This window comes from Protopterus annectens, chromosome 8.part0 (genome assembly GCF_019279795.1).
Source record: "Protopterus annectens isolate FY-2018-M chromosome 8.part0, PAN1.0, whole genome shotgun sequence".
Taxonomy (NCBI): Eukaryota; Metazoa; Chordata; order Ceratodontiformes; family Protopteridae; genus Protopterus; species Protopterus annectens.
This window is the reverse complement of record NC_056741.1, coordinates 1,482,595,416-1,482,614,300: the sequence shown is the minus strand read 5'-3', so window position 1 is coordinate 1,482,614,300 and position 18,885 is coordinate 1,482,595,416. Positions and strand designations below refer to the sequence as shown.

Genomic DNA, 18,885 nt, shown 5'->3' with positions numbered 1-18,885 from the left:
CTGGGCTTGTGGCCCATTTTCAGTGGAGACTTGAGGAGAAAAGCTCCAGTAGTACATTTTAAACAAGTACAGTTTTAAACAATATTGATATAATAGCAGTTATAACAAAAAGATTCACATGTTGAGTTGCATGCATAAAATTAAAGTGGCCTTAAAAAGAAGCTGAGCAACAATTTTGCATTGATATAGTTCAATAGGTCAACAATAACTATTTTTGTTTGTATAAAATTATGCAAATGCAAAGTTATTACATTGGAGAGAGAGAGGTGTAATGAGGCACTAAGTATGTTCCTTTTGTGGGTACATAAAAGGATGGAAGACTAGGTAGGGTCATGGCAAGGGCAGGGCAGGATGTTTGCATAATCCTTCTGGCAGCAGCTTTGCTACCAGTATAAATTTTGCACTTGTCTTTTGTATCTGTTCTGTTTTCTCTTATTTTTTTTCCCATAAAGTATCAATTATGTCTTACCATCGTAGCCTTCTTTGCTTATCCTTTTTTTTATGACAATTTGTTAGGCCTTGCTCTTACCTGAACATAGGCTGTAACTTATGACAAGTCTGAAGGCCCATGTAGAAATTATAGCTGGGTAAGGGACTCACCATTACTGTAGATGCTCAGACAAGATGATCACTGCTGTAGTAAAATTCCTAATTCATGGCATTAGTCACAAGACAATATATTTTTTCCAGTCTGACTGCCAGATATGTTGAACATCACTGTCACAGAGCTAGTTTCGTTCCTATGCCAGGGGCATGTGTAGTGAGTTCTGTAATCAAAATAATATTACCTCTCCTTCTCATCATTCTTATGGAGTGAGATTCCCTGAACAAGTGTGCCTGAATATGCTGCAAACCTGGGAAGCCTCACCTGAAGGAGTAGACAGAGAACATGAGCAACTGCTTTTCCCTTACTCAAATACAGCAACAGTTTGACTCCTACACTGTCAGTGAAAAAGTAGACATGCATAAGAAATTTACACCAAATCCTGCATGATAATCATCTACTCATTCAAACCTAATCTGTGTGATACAGGACTAATTTAAATTCCTGCAGGAGCACTCAAAGTGCTCAAAACTGGGTCTTGGCATGGTTTGTTTGCAAACATTTACATTTTCAAATGCCTTGTATATGTGATATTATTTCTTACAGTTGGTGCTGATGAGTCAATATCTATTAAGATACTCAGAAAAGTGTTTCCAAAGCCTAAATAATTGGTGGGGGGATTGCCAAGAATGTGGATTCTTCCATGGCAGGTATCTCCAGATACACTAGTGTGAGTCTGATAACTCTCTATGTCTCTCACCAGCCAGGTATTCCATAAGGAGTCTTCCTGTGAAGAGACCCCACTGCTATGAAATTCTTAATGGTGGTGTCATATTACAGCAGGGAATGCATTTGTTCAGAGAATGAAAGGCCTCAACAATCCCTCCTGTAACTGGCCCCACTCTATTTCTTCAACTGTTCAGTAATACTCGATGCAGAGCATTTTGTCCAGGGAAAGAAAGGAGTTGTACATTGCTAGGTTGACACACATTCTTTGGCAAATTTCTTATAGTAGAAGAAGCAATGACAAAAACAGACATTAAGGTAATTGGATACTAGAATTTCTGATGAATGTGAAGAAGGAGAGAAAGGCATTAAATTAGAGATCAAAACCATCAAAATAATAGGGATTTTGGATGGAGGGAAAGGCTGAGTTGCTATCAGAAAAAAAGAAAATTCTTTCAAAAAGTGACTCCACCCGAAGGATACCTGGAAACTGCATCCATCCATGACTTAGTCACACTTGTTTCTAGCTGTGCTCAATCCCACCATCAACTATTAATAGGCTATGCAGCTAGGAATATATATTAGACACTGCCCTGGGCCGTGGATAGACAAACGTGCCCCTGCATAAAACAAGTATCTGCCTGCCATTGCAAGACTGATGGAGTCTCAGAACCCACTCCTCCATCTCACAAGTAATCATTAGTAACTACTTTCTGAGTTTTTCTATATGTCAGTGCCTCTAATTTGTCTGGGTCATTATTTGCCTTTGTAGATAGATAGATGGATAGATAGATAGATAGATAGATAGATAGATAGATAGATAGATAGATAGATAGATAGATAGATAGATAGATAAAATATTAAACTAGCTATTCTTATGAGCCATTTAAGCCTAACCAATTTCTGTCAAAGGTTAGAACCAGAAAGTGTTGACAGTTCCAAGTTACCAGGAACACAGAACAGTGAATCTGGTAACCTAACAGTTTTAATCAACCTACTTTCCCAACAAGTGGAGAACTTGTCTAATAGAGTAGACACATTGGGCAGACTTACAACAAGTAACCAACCTGGTAGCGGTAACACTAATCCGATAAACCAACTTGGAATCAACCAAGGTAATTCTTACAGGTTGGACACTATTTCTTTCTCTCCTACTACCTCTACTAATTCTAACATGGTGAGGCCATTATCAAGCCAGCAAGGAGACAACTGTTCCAGAATTCAAACAGAGAATTTGGTGAACTTAAATAATACCACTGGGCTTATTGGGACTCTGAATGTTTCAGCTTGGTTACAAGAACCAATAACATTCGGTATTTGTGAGCAGGCAACATTGCAGGAGAACTCGGCTGGAGGTAAAACACCTATTGTAACAAGTTTAAGAATTCTTGACCACACTCTCATTAAATATAAACTTCAACTGGAAGTGTCTTATTTTAGAGAGTGTATTAAAGAGAAGATTGTACTGAAAGGTTTAAGAATGTGGCAATACCCGACAGGACTCGAAGAAGGGTCAGTGTTCTATAAAGACTTACTAAACCTGTTTGATAGACATGGAACAGAGCTCCTTGAATTAATGGCCAAACATTATCAGGCTAATTTGGAGGTTTTAGCCATAGACATTCAAAAGATAGACCAGGATATTAAAAATAGTATAGATTTTGAACGTTACAAATTTGATTACAATAGAACATTTGAAAGTATTAATCAATTAATGGAAAAATTAAAATCAACAAAAAAGAAGAAAATGCAGTGTGATAAAACAACATATAGAAATGGGACAGCATACCCGAAACCCCCGCCATCCCAGGAAATAAATGGGGGCACCTACAAGAGAAGGTGAAAATGATGAAACTCAGGAAAATGAACCACGATTTATAAACAGAACAAATGACATTGGCAACGATGGCAATTATGAAGTTTGAAGAAGTGAAAGAATCATACAGAAAAACAATCACAATAGAGGGAACAATTATATTAATCAAAACTTTGACAACTGTGAAAATTTTTACCACCAGACCCAAAATCACAACCCTCAGAGAGGGAAACAACAATGCCCCAACAACAACAAGAGGTGGAGGAAATAGAGGGTACATCTGGTAGCAACCAAAGGTACTGTAAAATTATGACCAATGTACAAAAAGACTTCACAGTCTATAACTATACAGAGACTGAAATTGGTCTTGACATGGTTAAACTTTTTGCTAAAGGCCAAACATTTGTAATTGCAGAGAAAGCACGATAAACACAAACCCTTATAGATCCTAAATTACTTATACGTAAGGTCAATTTTGCAGTGATTATGGGGATGGATAAGCACAATGAGACTGAATTTTACACTACTAGAACATACAACCCACCATTACAGAACAGTGTTGCACTATTTGAAAAAAATGTGTGAAATAGACTTTAGACATAATATAGAGAACAGTAAAATGTCTAAAGGTGAAATAAATATTTCTAACCAGGAAAGACATGCAATTAGTGACATACAACAACTACCCCTTAGATTCATGAAACCAGATAAGGGAGGGGGGTTGGTCATTATGCATAAAGATGACTACAAACAAAGAATGACATTATTATTAGATAGTGAGACATATGTCAGTGTCTCAAGGAACAAACTTAATATAGCTTACACAAGAATAAAGCATACATAAATGATTTGTTCATAGAAGCTAAGATTGATTTGGACATATATAACTATATGACCATGATGGCGCCAAATATTCCACTTCTATGTGGTGTACTGAAAGTCCACAAAAATATAGAGAATTTCCCTATGAGGCCACTTGCAGATGCACGTAATAGTATCACCTATAGTTGCACCAAGGTAGTAGACTCTAGTATGAGAGCCAAATTTTTAAAGACTCATGGTCATTCCTGAGAGAAATTAACCAATTGGAATTTAAAAATGAATTTAAATTCATGACAATTGATGTAAAAGGTTTGTATACATCTATTCCCCACCAAGATGGGGTAGAATGGGTCTCTAGTAAATTAAAAACTTAGGAGCCCCTAGTGAGGAAATCAGCTTGGTAGAGGAATTATTGGACATTATTTTATCCAACAATTTTATTATGTTTGATAATGCCTTCTACTTGCAAAAAGTAGGAGTCGCCATGGGGTCTCCACTCAGTGCGAGTTTTATCTAACTTAGTTATGGCACATTGGGAAGATGAATATGTTAGGATCAAACCTTATGTCAAAGAACAATTACATTTTTACACAAGATTCTTGATGACATTTTTGTCATACTAAAGGGTGATGAAAGAAATGCTACAGATTTACTTTACTATTTCAATAACACCACAAACTTTTTAAGTTTTACATCAAGTTATGGAGAAAACAAAATTTCATTTTTGGACATTGAGTTAAGAAAAGATAGTAGGAACAATAGATATGTTAGCACTATCTTTAGAAAGGAAACATATTCCAACAGCTTATTACATTTTACCAGCTGCCACCCATTTCACCAAAAAAGATCAGTGGTGAAGGGACAGCTGGTAAGAGCTGCTAGAATGGTTAGTCTTGAAACCGATTTTCAGATTGAATGTCAAAAGCTTGAAACAATGTTCCTCAATAGAGGCTACCCACAAGAGTTTGTGGGTAACTTGATTAATGACATTTATAACAAGAGAAACAGGGGGATATACAGACCCATCTTATGCATTGAACAAGAAGATAACGGTATAAGTAATGAAACATCAGAAAATAGGGACACCACCAGAGAACACAACTACATAAGTTACAGTTTTATCACGCCATACAGTATCAATGCGTGGGAGTTAAGGAACATCCTATATAAGAACTGGGAAATTCTAGAGAATGACCCCTTTGTTGGAAAAAAACTTGTTAAACTTCCCCATATTATATTTAAGAGGGGAAAAAACATTAAAAACATCTTTGAGAATCAGCATTACAGCTTCATTAGGAATCCAGGAATGACAAAATGTTTGATGTGTAACTTTTGCAAACATATGGAAATTGGACAGACATTCTATATCCGAAGCAAAAAATACAATACTAGAGACAAATTCAACTGTCAGTCCAAAATGACAGTGTACTTAGCTAAATGTCAACAATGCCATGTATTTTATATAGGGAAAACCATTAGGACACTGAAGGAAAGACTATATGAGCATCTGTACAGTATTAGCATAAGAAGCCAGAGAATGCCCTGGCAAGACACATAACAGAACACCCAGAACATATATTCAAGTTCCGAGTTATAGATCAAATTAAATCAGATGGAAGAGGTGGACCTGACAGCCTTTTGTTAGGAAGGCTAGAACTAGTGTGGCAACTAAGTATAAATGCCTTTGTATATCGAGGCATAAATTAAATTTATTCCATTTTATGCATTCTGAGATTAAAGAACTTAAATAGGAGCAATTAATGTAAAGTAAATATAAAATACAAAATATTATACTCTGGTGTTGGTTAGGACAAAAACTGACTAGTATCTATGAGTATGTACAAAACATTGTGTTTAGGTATGTAAGTACAATTAATGAATACAGTAACATTCGCAATTTAGAACTTTCACTAGTTGGACTGTTTTTTATCAAATGGCCCTTGAATGAACTGTAGGTAGAATATAGATTGTGTCATTTGTACCAAAGTAGTGTAGGTGATCCAGTTTTACATATTTATTTGTTTTAATTTGTTTCAATTAGTTGGATTCACTTTAAAAGTTTCGAAGTAGAGTGAGTGTATGTATCACTTTAAGGGTATGCAAGAATAATAAAGTAACATGTTTAGTAAATGCTACAAAAATAACTGTTAGCAGATTGTAACATTTTAAAGTAAAGTGTCGGAGATCAAACAAGATTCGAATATGTGGGCATGCATGCATTTTTAAAGGTATGCAAGTATAAATATGCTGGCAAATGCTATACTATAATTGTCAGCAGTTTGTAACTTGCAACAAACTTAAAACAGTGTATGAATTAATTGATAGAACCATGTGATTTAACAGGAAGTTACATATAGAGGAATACTAGGAGAAAACAGTTTGGCTGAGGAAGTCTTCACATTAAGAAGACGAAAAGCGCTTAATTTTATACATTTATTTGTTTTTACATGTATTACTAGTTGGATTCACTTAATTTACAATTTTTTAATAAACGGTCACCAACAATTTATAAAGTAGAGAGCTGTTATTTGCAAATGAAGCAAAAATGAAACAGGTTAAAGAGAGGGTACTGTTTGGGCAGCTTTCCGTAGCTATCATCCTACTAGTAAAGACTGATGGAGTCTCAGAGCCCACTCCTCCATCTCACAAGTAATCATTAATAACTACTTTCTGAGTTTTTATATATGTCAGTGCCTCTAATTTGTCTGGGTCATTATTTGCCTTTGTAGATAGATAGATAGATAGATAGATAGATAGATAGATAGATAAAATATTAAACTAGCTGTTCTTATGAGCCATTTAAGCCTAATCAATTTCTGTCAAAGGTTAGAATCAAACCCTGTACCTTATGTTTGCAAGTTAGTGACCTTAACCATTACATCAACCCCCACTGCTGGACTTCCCTTATCCCAACAAAAGGATTTCAAATGCTCCATAACTACTGTGAGCTTGATCCTTGCATAGCAGCATTTATTAAGATTTTACATTGTTCACAAGTTATGGTGATCTTTAGCAAGACAGGAATGACACTTCAAATAGTAGTCTTTGAAAAATTTGTCTCCTGCAGGCATTCTTTGTTGATGATTTTTTTCTTAGGGATGCCATAGTCCACCATTAAAAACATCATAAAATTCAAGACAAAACAGAATAGAACTAATAGAGAACAATTTAAAAAAGCCTCTCACACTGATTCTTAGTGCACCTCATATTCGTGAAGAAGAAACCTATGACTTCAGGTGAACAAGCAATTATTCATTCTTGAGTAAAAAATGAATAAGGCTGGTGCAAGCTATGTTTTCCTTTTGGAGGTGGGTTTCCCACTGATGTTTCAGTTTATGAAAGAGAGCAGTTCTTGTTTGTGGCTATCCAGCTGCATTTAATGTTAGACTGGAAAGGGCTGAAAGAAGCACAGTTCACCTATAGCTTATAGTATATTGGGTATTTCACTGTAACAACAGTCCTTATGATGAGCACCAGATGCTTTCACATCATTCCATTTCTTTTGTCAAGCCTTTTTTTCTGTTATAATGATGTGAAGAACAGCCTTTTCTACCTTCATTAGAGACACATACTAGCGAAGAAAATTTGACAGCCCAATCCAAGATCCATCTTTTTGTGATTACCTCAGTTGATAATCCGTGATACTTAACTTACTTTCTATACAAAGAAACCAACCATAGAATACCTTTCCCACCTCATTCATCATATTTTGCCTCTGGAGTTGAGACTTTAAATCCTTCTTGACCTGCCATTATTGTCTTCACAATGAGAATGAAGTGAGACCACAAAAGTGTGGGAGGTGCAGTGGTGCCCCTTCCTCCAATAGGATACATTATAATTTGCTTTTTGAACCAACCTTTTTATTTATGTGCAAGAGGTTTCTCTTTTTCATACATCTTTTCTTTCTGCTATTTAGAATATACTAATTAAATAATACCCCATAAAAGCAACATTAAATCATAAGTAGTAGTTTAACAGCATTAAACTGATGGGATTTAAGATAAAATCCAAATGCCATCTTGAATTTCTTTGTTTTCTAAAAAGCTGTTAAAAAATCAGAAAAAGTTGTGAGATACCCTAGTAAGTCATTACTGATAGTAACAGTGGTATATAGTAAGACTGTATTTCACAAAAAGCTAACACTTCTAGACTGACTAGATTGTTTTGGTTTTGGCAGTTGAAGGTAAACTTCAACACATATTATTTATGGTATTATCAGAATGACATGTGGCTAACCAGAGCATTGTACATTATTCAAGCAAGGTCAGTGAAAATGCTTTAATATAGAACCATTACAGGTTTGGAAAGTGTTCACAACTACTCTGACATTCTACAACAAACTCTGAAATGAACAGCAATGGAATATGCTAAGTAAAACATTTCAACCAGTGAGATTGTGCAGTTGGAAATTTATTTGCCATTCTCAGCTAGCAAATTCACCTTAAACTAATTGTAATGAAAGTACATTACACTGGGGATGATTAAAGATTCTTAAAGCCCAGTATAAAATCTGATAGCTGACTCTCGGAAGCTATATCCATGCAAGACTTTAGAGCTGCCTGCTAAAATGTTGCCAGAACTGAGGCATTTCACAAACTCTTACAATTTCATTTAGAAAGTGTATTTCAGTGTTCTTAAATTGCTCCAGAAATGAACAAACTGTAGTAAAAGGATCATGAAAAACATACCAGAGCAAATTATTTTGACTGGCAATGTTGAAGATAATATATAAATTCAAATTCTCCCCGGGCCTCTGCTGAAATTTGGCTTCATTCCAAGTCAGACTTTCCTGGTAAACAAATGTTAAATAAAATAAATAAATTATATATAATATCAGTAATTTTAGTTTCCTCATAGTCTATGACTGCTGATAGAATACTTTGTAGGAAACCTTTTTCTGCTTTAATGATTTATGACATATTAACTTACTTTACCTAGCAGCATGGTATTTCATATGCATAAATTGTGGCACACACTATACACAATCTAATTTATTTAAACTTCGATGTACTTGTTTCAAAATCATTTAAACTTCCAGTATAAATTTCAGGCAGTATTCCAAAAGATCATTACTGCTCAATAGAAAGTAGTTTTCTAAACATGGTCACTATTATTTTATTTTGTTTTTCTGTAAGTAGAATTTTTTTACAAAGAAATAATGAAGTTGTGAGATTATTAAACTTCCAAGGTGAAGTTGATTGCCAAGCTGCAATAGTTCCATTGAAAGAACATCTTAAGAAGCTCCCTATTTTCTTTAAAAACATCACATTTCATATAGCCTCTCAAAATCAAACCGGGCAGACATTTTTTTCCATTTACTGATCCCCTGACTGCAAATCAGAGATAAGAGATGAAAACCATCAATCTATATTACACTTGTATGCATGGAGTACCTTTAGAAGGAAGGAATGAAATTTTCTAAGAAATCATCTGGGAATAGCTTGCAAAAGAAATATTTTTCTGCACCTTTTGCTAAGATGAATTCTATTATTTTATGTGCTGAACTTTAATGAGGTATGACAAGTGAGACAATTCTTTCATGGAGAACAACGGTGTATGAATTAGCTTATGGCTGTATTTGAAAATGGGTGAAGTTAATATGCTACCTTAGCATAAAACATATATTGTATTATATTTATATATAAAAACGCGCAGTTATTTAATTTTGTTGAAACTGGGCTGGTTTTGTGGCAGTTTCATTCACCGAGTAATTTTTGTTATGGTATGTCATGTACATCTGCTGTGAGCTTTATCAGTGTCACCTACTGTTATGATGAATAAATTACTTTTTTTCATTGTACCATAGCAGGTTGCTCAGATGTGTAGTCCATCTGAGCCCACATGTCATCTCGTCATGATGGCACACCAGCCAGTATGTAGGTCTCAAGTAAATGTACATTAAAGCTCATGTCTGGAGGCCCCCTTCCCCTCTTCATGATGCATAATATAGTGTTTACTGCCTTGGGTGCCACCTGTTTTAATCGTATCATAAATGCATGTTGTCTAGGTCTCCCATGTCTTCTCTTAAAACATTTTGACTCAGATAAATCTTCCCATCTCCCATTATAATAATGCAGTAATTGCTCATTATCTTGGAGCACCAAACTCGTACCTCTCATTTCCAGAACTGCATGATCATTGACTAGAGATTCTCATCCCGTATCCTGATTGCTGAAATCAGCCCTTGTTTTCCATAGGAACTACCCAAATCCCACCTTTGGCACTATAGAGCATCACTGCTGCCCCATGGTACACCTTAGAGACATGGAAATAGGCTGTTAATGGAGCCTCCTGTCACATAATTTACTTGCTAACTAATCACCATGGTGCTGTAAACCTTTTGTAACTCAGTGGCATCATGACACCATGTTTGGATTCCAGCTTCCCTATCAATGCTTCAGGACAAATTGCTTGAGCATCAGTAGCCTGCAGGGAAAAAAAAGACAAATGGCATAATGCCAAGCACTTTTTCCCATAATAAATCAGTGCTACATTATTCACCACTAATAGTTGCAAAAACAAATGTGTACTACATTAAAAATATACCTCATCTGTACTGCATGGATGACACTGTGGAACCTCTTTACCGAATCTTTCAGAAAATTAAACTTAGGAATGAGAAAGCTGGAATGACTAAAGGATGTGAAGAGAAGATAAGTTGTGTTTTATTTAAACAGCATGCTTTTCTGAAAATCCAGGATATGCTCACATTTCAGAAAAAATAAATGACAAAGCTATGAATAACAAGTCTCAACTACACAAACAAGTGAGAGAGAGATAAGATAATAGGAGGAGATGAAAAAAATAGAATCAAAATAAAAATAGAAATAGAAAAATAGAAATCAATTGCTGACTGTCTTTGAAGCAAAGAGGGACATGTTCAATACATATCAGTGTTAACTATTTCAAGAAAAAAGTTTGTAGATAGTGTTTAAAACTAGGCTTGATAGTGGAGTCCCATAGAGAAACTGGTGATCTATGCCAAAAGTTGTGTGTCACAATTGATAATAGTCTGTTACCATACACACACACACACACACACACACACACACACACACACACACACACACACACACACACACACTCACAAATCTTAAGTGTAAGACCACTGAGTCCATTTTGCGCGGGGAAGAGATGAAGCTGCATTTATACAAAGTCAAAAGAAAGGCAATGTCAAAAACGAAGGCCAATCTTAAATAAAATGCACAAGAAAATTTGCAACAGGCAGGGTGCTAACACAGCTTGAATGGATTGCCTATGATACCTTCTGTACAATAGGAGCTGTTTCCACTCTCAAGGGAAAAAATTATTTCATGAACAGATAACTGCATATTAATATTTATATGTAAATGTGATTTTCTTTTTATACATTCCAGAAGAAATATAACATTACTCAATATGTATTTCCTATGATAAATTGAACAGTTTTGACTAGTCATATTGAACTGGATATAAATATGTTTTATTGCTTTACAGAAAAACTTTTAGTGCTGTAATACTGCCTTAAAATAATGTCATCTCTAAACATAAAATGTTCTTCTATAATTCTCCTTTCTCTGCACCTTGGCTTCAGATACTCGATACAAAAATTTGCTTGCAACATTTTTCCCTATTTTAATTAATTCCATGAGCATAAATATATAGTTTTGTTACATCATGTATTCAGTTCCGTTTATGTATTGTGCATCTCAGTAACTGACATTTTACAATGAATGTGCCATGTTTTCCTTATTAACATTTTATTTAAGCATGACTGACCATACAGATTCAAATTCCTAGAGATTTTTTTCTCAGAAAATACAAGTTAAATTACTGCAGAAGGAAAACTGCCACTTAAACATAGGTTATGACCATAAAAGAAACTCAGAAATTAAAGAAAAATACAGCATTTTCTTAATTATTCTTAACAGACCTTTAAGATTCACAAAAGTATCAATGTGTGTTTAGAATCTATTATGCTGCAGTAGCGTTGTCGCCTCACAGTTAGATGTTGCCCGTTCGATTCTCAGTTAGAGCGTCTTCTGTGTGGTGACATGCGTGAATGGGCGTTCCTTCGTTGAAGGTTGTGCGTTAGGCCCGGCAAGCCAGCATGTAAAAAACTCTACTGCCAATCATTAGTGGACCGGAGTTCCGCTGTGGCGACCCCTAACCGAGAAAAGCCAAAAGACACAAACAAACAAAGCATATACATGCACTTTCTATAGTTCATTAACAGGTACAAAATGTATGTAGCTTGTTAATGTTAAAGTTATTTCTGCTGGGGCTATGGTGACACAACAAATCCTACAAATCAGTAGTTTTTCTTTTTTTAAGTTTTCATTAACTAACACTTTAGCTTTAGCTAATAAAACCATACCAACAAGGCATAATAACTGTTGTTTTCGGGTGTGAAGTGATAACTGTCTGGTTAAATTACCTACATAGATTAGAATCTCTGAATATGTAAATGGAGGTCTTAAGAATCAAACCCAGGGCTCTGTGTTGTAGCATCTTTTTCACTTATTGTATGAATCATAATGTTCTAAATCTAACAATGTTCTGTATCATTTAAGCCATGAGAGGGAACATGCCTTTGCAGTTACTCATACAATGCAAAAAAGACTGAAGGCTACTGCTAGTTTTATTTTTCAAAATTGCTTACTGAAGTTATATTTTAATCACTTATTTCATTTTTTTCTGTTTTAGAAAAGAGCTGGGATCTTACAGTGGCACCATCTGTGGATTCCATGATTATGCTTTTGTATAACAATGACTCTTATGATGGAAACTGGACAGATTACTTTAATGGGACGGTATCTGGACAGAAGCACCCTTACAACTATTATGCAATGCTGCTCACGCTGCTTATATTTGTCATTGTGTTTGGCAATGTGCTGGTTTGCATGGCTGTGTCGAGGGAAAAGGCACTTCAGACCACAACTAATTACCTGATTGTCAGTCTTGCAGTTGCAGACCTCCTGGTGGCAACGCTGGTCATGCCATGGGTTGTTTACTTAGAAGTAAGTTGCATGTTTTACACTCCTTCCCATCGGTTTGATGCAACATTTATTAAAAATCTGTATTGTAGGAGACTGAAATAAATCTGTAACTATCTTATACAGATTTGGGAGGTATACCACTAATGTTTTCTTAAAACTTGTTTTCTGTTGCTGCTAAAACTGGAAATTATTTTCATAAGCTGTACGTTTATAGTACCAGCATATAAAAAATGTTCCTAATTTGGTGCCTTTTCAAAATTAATTTCTGCTTTGTCTGGGAGGTAAATGTTTTGAGGTATTTGCAAATGATGTGGTCAGTACAGCACATATTTATATTTTACTGAGTTTCTAGTTCTACTTCTGCTAGCAGACCCCATTAACTACCAAATGATCCCTATATACTATTTAAAGTCTTGTGTCATTGATGACAAACATGACCCTTCACATGTAGATTTCCTTTCTATAATGTTGTTTTCAATCTTGTTGGCTAGCAGGTAACTTGATCCCCACACAAAAATAAGGTTCCAAAGTAGAAGGAGTTTGTCATTCTGTAGTTAACTCTTTTAAACCATTGATATCCCTCCAGGTTAATTTTGCAATGACTTGCATGTCATAGCATAGCCTCAGGCATGTGACACTAATACTTTTTTTGCATACACAGTGTGGTGGTGACTTTCACCAGAAAGCAAGCCACAAGGTTTTGAAACCCATACTCTCTGTGACAGGAGATCAAATGCTAAACCTTCTAATCCTATATAACTCTGTAACAAACTTTCAATGTGTCAGACACTAATTGTGGCAAAGGCACAAGTACTATTTATTTTATTTTATTTTATTTTATTTTATTTTACATTTGTTAACCGGGCTAGTCTGGCTGGATACATGTCCATTTTCAGCAGAGGCCCGAGGAGAAAAGCTCCACTATCAGACTAAGACACTACGGATTAGGAAGTAATTAAATAAGACAGACAAATAGCATAATGTACTCAGGTAAAAATACAATTACATATAATATACTATAATCTGGCATCTTGCCATCTGCATACATGCCTAATATAGACCCACAACATGATAATTTATTTAAAATAGGAAATAAAATTACTAGCTTTTGTCAGATTAATTTATGAACTTTAAAAATCTAGTTCTGCTGGCTGGTTATGCAGAGTTTTACCTTTTAGTATTTTGTAATTAAGAACACTACCATTTCTTTTGAGTGTTGGTAGCTCATGAATTCATATCAACAGCTTGTCTGATCTCCTCCATCATATTGCATTTTTTTTGCTAGAAACTTGTTATGAAATACAGCAATAATGCCAGTAGTTTTTATAAACTGTTGTTGTCTCTATACTAACAGTTCATTATTTTAAGGGACAAGAAAAAATGTACACAGATGTAAAATCCACGAGTGAAATGAATGGGAGATTTTTTGGGCAAAGTTTATAAACATGTCAAACAAGATTAAAGGCCATGTTGAGATGTATGTGCATAAAAGAGCCAGAGTCTATCTAAACCAACACACAGACATTCTGCGTATGTGATAGAAATGCTGTAATTAAATGCTGTACATACCATGGTCAATAAAAAAAAATTATGGGTGTGATGGAAAATGTCAGAGGAGGTACAGCAAATAACCATCAACAACAAAGGGCAAATACTATTGTACTTTAATTATATATTTCACTCACTGTGCATCTTCTGAGTGACTGATGTATGCTGTCTGAAACTAGTCTGTTGACTCTGTGACACCAATGACTGAATGAATGAATTTAAGCTGCAAGGCTGTTACTTCTTCATGTTATTTTTGAATATATTTGTTATATACAGTTACAAGTGTCATCTGATATATAACTACAACTAACTTGACAACAGGGAGGTCCTTCAAAATAACACCAACATCGGTGGGCATGGACAGGATACTGATAGTTTGACAACACTTTTTCAGCTCTCTTATCTAAGTTATACTTCTGACAAAAAAAAATAAAAAAAAAACAAAACTCCTAAACTTATTAAACTTAACCAGTAACTTTCACTACAGTCTTTGGAAGTCCAAATTGGATTATTTTGTTTAAATTCTATGATTTTTCAAAATACAAGCAGAAAGGGCTCATATTTCTTCACAGAATGAGTTATCCATAGAACACTTCACAGGACCAGACAATGAAGAAGGAACTACAAACTTTATTATCTACCATGCAGGATTTATCTTTGAAGTTTGACAAAATAAGGCAAACAACTTGACCCTTTTAAAGAAAAATGCACAAAACAAATGGAGCAGTTACAAGAATTAATAGTGCAACATAAACTCAGATTTCTGACATAGAAGAAACATTAAATGACATGGAAGGTAGATTCATGGAATGAGAACATCAGCTTGAGTCTCTCTCAAAATGAAATACTTTTCTAACAAAAAAATTAGATGACCTAGAAAACAGGTCAAGGAGAAACAACTTGCATATTTATGGACTACAAGGAAAGAGTCTTTTTCTTATGGAATTGAAAGAGCCCATAGGTCACTGGCAGTTCCTGAATCTTCCAGCAAAGAAAATAATAGTCCAACATCAATAATACTAAGATTTATATCTTCTCAGGACAAAGAACTTGTGCTAAAAGTTATGTGGTCAATCTCTCCTGTCAAATACCAAGATAATTTAATAAAGTTTGACAATTGTTACTCACCAGATATAAACTCTAAAAGAAAGGAATGTTTACCTTTAATAAAACAATTGAAGAAGAGACAGTTCAAGGTTCATTTACTGTTTCCTGAGAGACTAAAAATCTTTTTCTCAGATGGAGCAAAGACTTTTGACACCTTGGATGCAGCTGTATCTTTTTTAACATCTAACAAAACTTTAAATCAAACAGAAGAAATGGATTGGACAGGTTTTACCCTAAAACACCAAGCAGAGAGGAATGAATGGAAAAAAGCAGACAAAAAGAAAAAAGACACTAAATGACAATTGACCTTTAAATAATTATTTTACATATTTTTCCTTTTATACCACACACAAATTATCTAAAGGGAACCACACTTAATTCAGATGCCAGATCTATGAAGTTCCCTGAAATGTACAACATAAATAATGTATTTTAACTAAAACACTACAACTCAAAAGGAAAAAAGGATAAAACATTTTATTCTTGTTTATTAAATTTCTAGGTTACTAACTTAACTTGGTAATGCTTGAACAAATCTGCATATAACTAATATCTGTCAATGTAAAGTAAATAACAATAGCATAATGCATGAACAGAACAATGCTTTATCTCCTTATACCTTTTGTTAGAGTGTTTTAGTGCCATATTCTCAGACAAGTTACTTTTAAAAAAGAAAGGAGAAAAAGAAGCTTAAGGAAAATGAAAACTTTTAAGTAACACATCATACTGCATCTTTTTCTGTGCAGTGTAGACACAGAGAGTTATTTACAGCTTAAAAAGGCACTTAAATGGACATTTAAAATGTTTATTTGAACATCCACTTTAAATATAGATTTCTTAATACGTTCCAAACTTTAAGAAAGAGAAGATATGTACCTGTTTTTTTTAATGTTTGTCTATCAATGTTTCATGGCATAACTGATTTAATGGTTAGTACATGCTTAAACATGAAAATAAATGTTTTTTTCTTTCTTTTTATATGGAATGAACAAGGTTTATTATGGTTAAAATAAAACTTGTCTCAGGTAAATATAAACTTGATTCTAACAACAGAGACATGTTTGGGCTTTACAAAAAGGCATTTAGAAGGAGGGAAAGCTCTCAAGCATTCCATGAGTATGGGACATGTTTAGAAGGGGTCTATATTAAAAGACAGAAGCGGTGTTTCAGCGAACACCTCTTGGTCGACACATAATGAGCGAATGTACTAAAGCGTGAATGCTCAAAACAGCGGTTTATTTCCCTAGGAAAGAAACCACTAGCACAAACACACACACACTTTAAAACATAACAACGTGGGGGGCTTCACCCCCACACCCCCACACCCTCCCTAACTAAATATACCAACTCCGAGATTGCACTACAGTGAGGAAAGGGGTGAACACATGGGGATGGCCAAGCAATTTCTTTCCCAGGGAAAGAAATTGCTGTTTTCAGTGTTCGCGCTTTAGTGCGTTCGCTCATTACGTGTTGACCAAGAGGTGTTTACTGAAACAACTCTTCGGTCTTTTAATATAGACCCATTTAGAAGCACTCAAATTGCTTACTTCTTACTTGTTTCTCAGCTTCCTGTTGAGGTCAAGACCTGAAAAGCTTGTTTTCTTGTTCCCAAGATGTTTTTTTTCCATTATTACCATATTTAAAAGCTGGAAATACATTTGCAAATATGAGAGTGCTTGAAAATTAAAGTAAAAGCTCAGACATGATGTAAGCACTCGGGTTAAAAGTCAACAATGAGCTGTTTGAATTTCTCAGCTTCTTAAAGGGCTGTTTACCTAATAACATGCAAAAGCATACAATCTGAATTAAAGTAAAAGCAATGAGAGATTTAGTAACAAGTTATTTAGTGAAATTATTAAAGAGGCAAACTTTATTTGATTTTAATGCAAACAGATAGCAAATTATTGTAATTAGATCATATATAATAAAGAGATTGATGAGAGGCAGACTGTGTTACTACACAATATAATAGCAGCAGCTTCACTGGGTTTAATTAGAGTGATGAAATTATGCAATTTTATAAATCTGAACTGGTTTACTGATTAGTTAGATCAATCTGAATGACAAATATTAATCAATTCTCATCAAAAGGAGTGTGACTAATGGATAACTGTTGTATATTATAAGCAAACATACAAAGTCACTGTAACTTGCATTATTTTAACATCAAATTAATATGCTTAATATAGTAATATGGTTATGTTAAATGTTTTTCCTTGGATTTAAAATCAAATTTTATGAAAAATGTATTATATGAGCAGAATATAAGACATACCAAGCTTCTTTCTGTTAGACAAAATGTTTAGATAATTGGGTTGAGAAATTATTCTTGGAGAGGGTGTTAGAGGGTATGCTTGAATGTCTAGTCAATTCAAACTGGCGTTTGTTTTCCCATACTTCGTTTTTTGCCACAATCTTTAAGGTTTTATTGTTTAATTATTTTTTATTGGGTATATGTGAGTTGCAACTACTTTGCTACATCAAATGAAAATAAGTTATTCTCTTTAGTTAAATCTGTGTGCTTATTAGTTAAAATATATACACTTCACTAGCAGTTTGAGTGGAAATAATTTAACTATGAAATGTACTATGAAATGTATTTCCATTAATGTAAAAGGTCTGAACAGTAATTGTAAAAAGGGAAGTCTCTTTAAATATTTGAAGATGTTTAATGCACAGAATTTTTTTTTAGCTGGAAACACACCTTATACAAGAAGACATAAATAACATTAACACAAATAACTATACACTTTTAGTAAGTTCAGACTATAAGCAAAATAAGAGAGGAGTAGCAGTCTTATGGAAAAACTCAATCTTAATGCCAAAAATTGTATATACATATTATGATAAAACAGGGATGTTCTGTTTAGTAATTATATCCATAAATGAGAAAATATATACTCTAGTAAACATTTATTGGATACCTGGATTAGGTGTCAAAGTAGCCAAGCAGCATTTAGAAGACATTGTACACCATGTTGAAGGGAAAATAATCATAGCAGGAGACTTTAATTGTATAATGAATAATGAGGACACTGATGCTAAAAACACACGAAAGAAAAGAACAATTTCTAAGGTGTTATCTGATTTTATTGAAACTTCTAATATCACAGACATTAATGAATATGCTGATCCTAATACATTATTCTTTACACATTACTCTTATTGACATAGCACACATTCAAGAACAGATACAGTGTACATATCAAGAGATCTAACTACAAGGTTGGATAACATCAAAGTTGTCACATGCCCATTGTCATACCATAATGGAATTACTTTTGATTGAGATTTAAATACAAAACAAAGAGTAACTGTAACTAGAATTCCTTCATACATAACAA

At 34.3% G+C, this 18,885-nt stretch overlaps 1 protein-coding gene across 1 annotated transcript in view; it reads left to right on the top strand.

Annotated features, from left to right (window-relative positions):
* DRD2 (dopamine receptor D2) overlaps positions 1-18,885 on the top strand; it is a 1,643,650-nt gene that overhangs the window by 897,299 nt on the left and 727,466 nt on the right. The window contains exon 3 of the mRNA XM_044081065.1: positions 12,594-12,907. Within this exon, the coding sequence (XP_043937000.1) occupies positions 12,594-12,907 (314 nt within the window). The remainder of the gene's footprint in view (positions 1-12,593; positions 12,908-18,885) is intronic.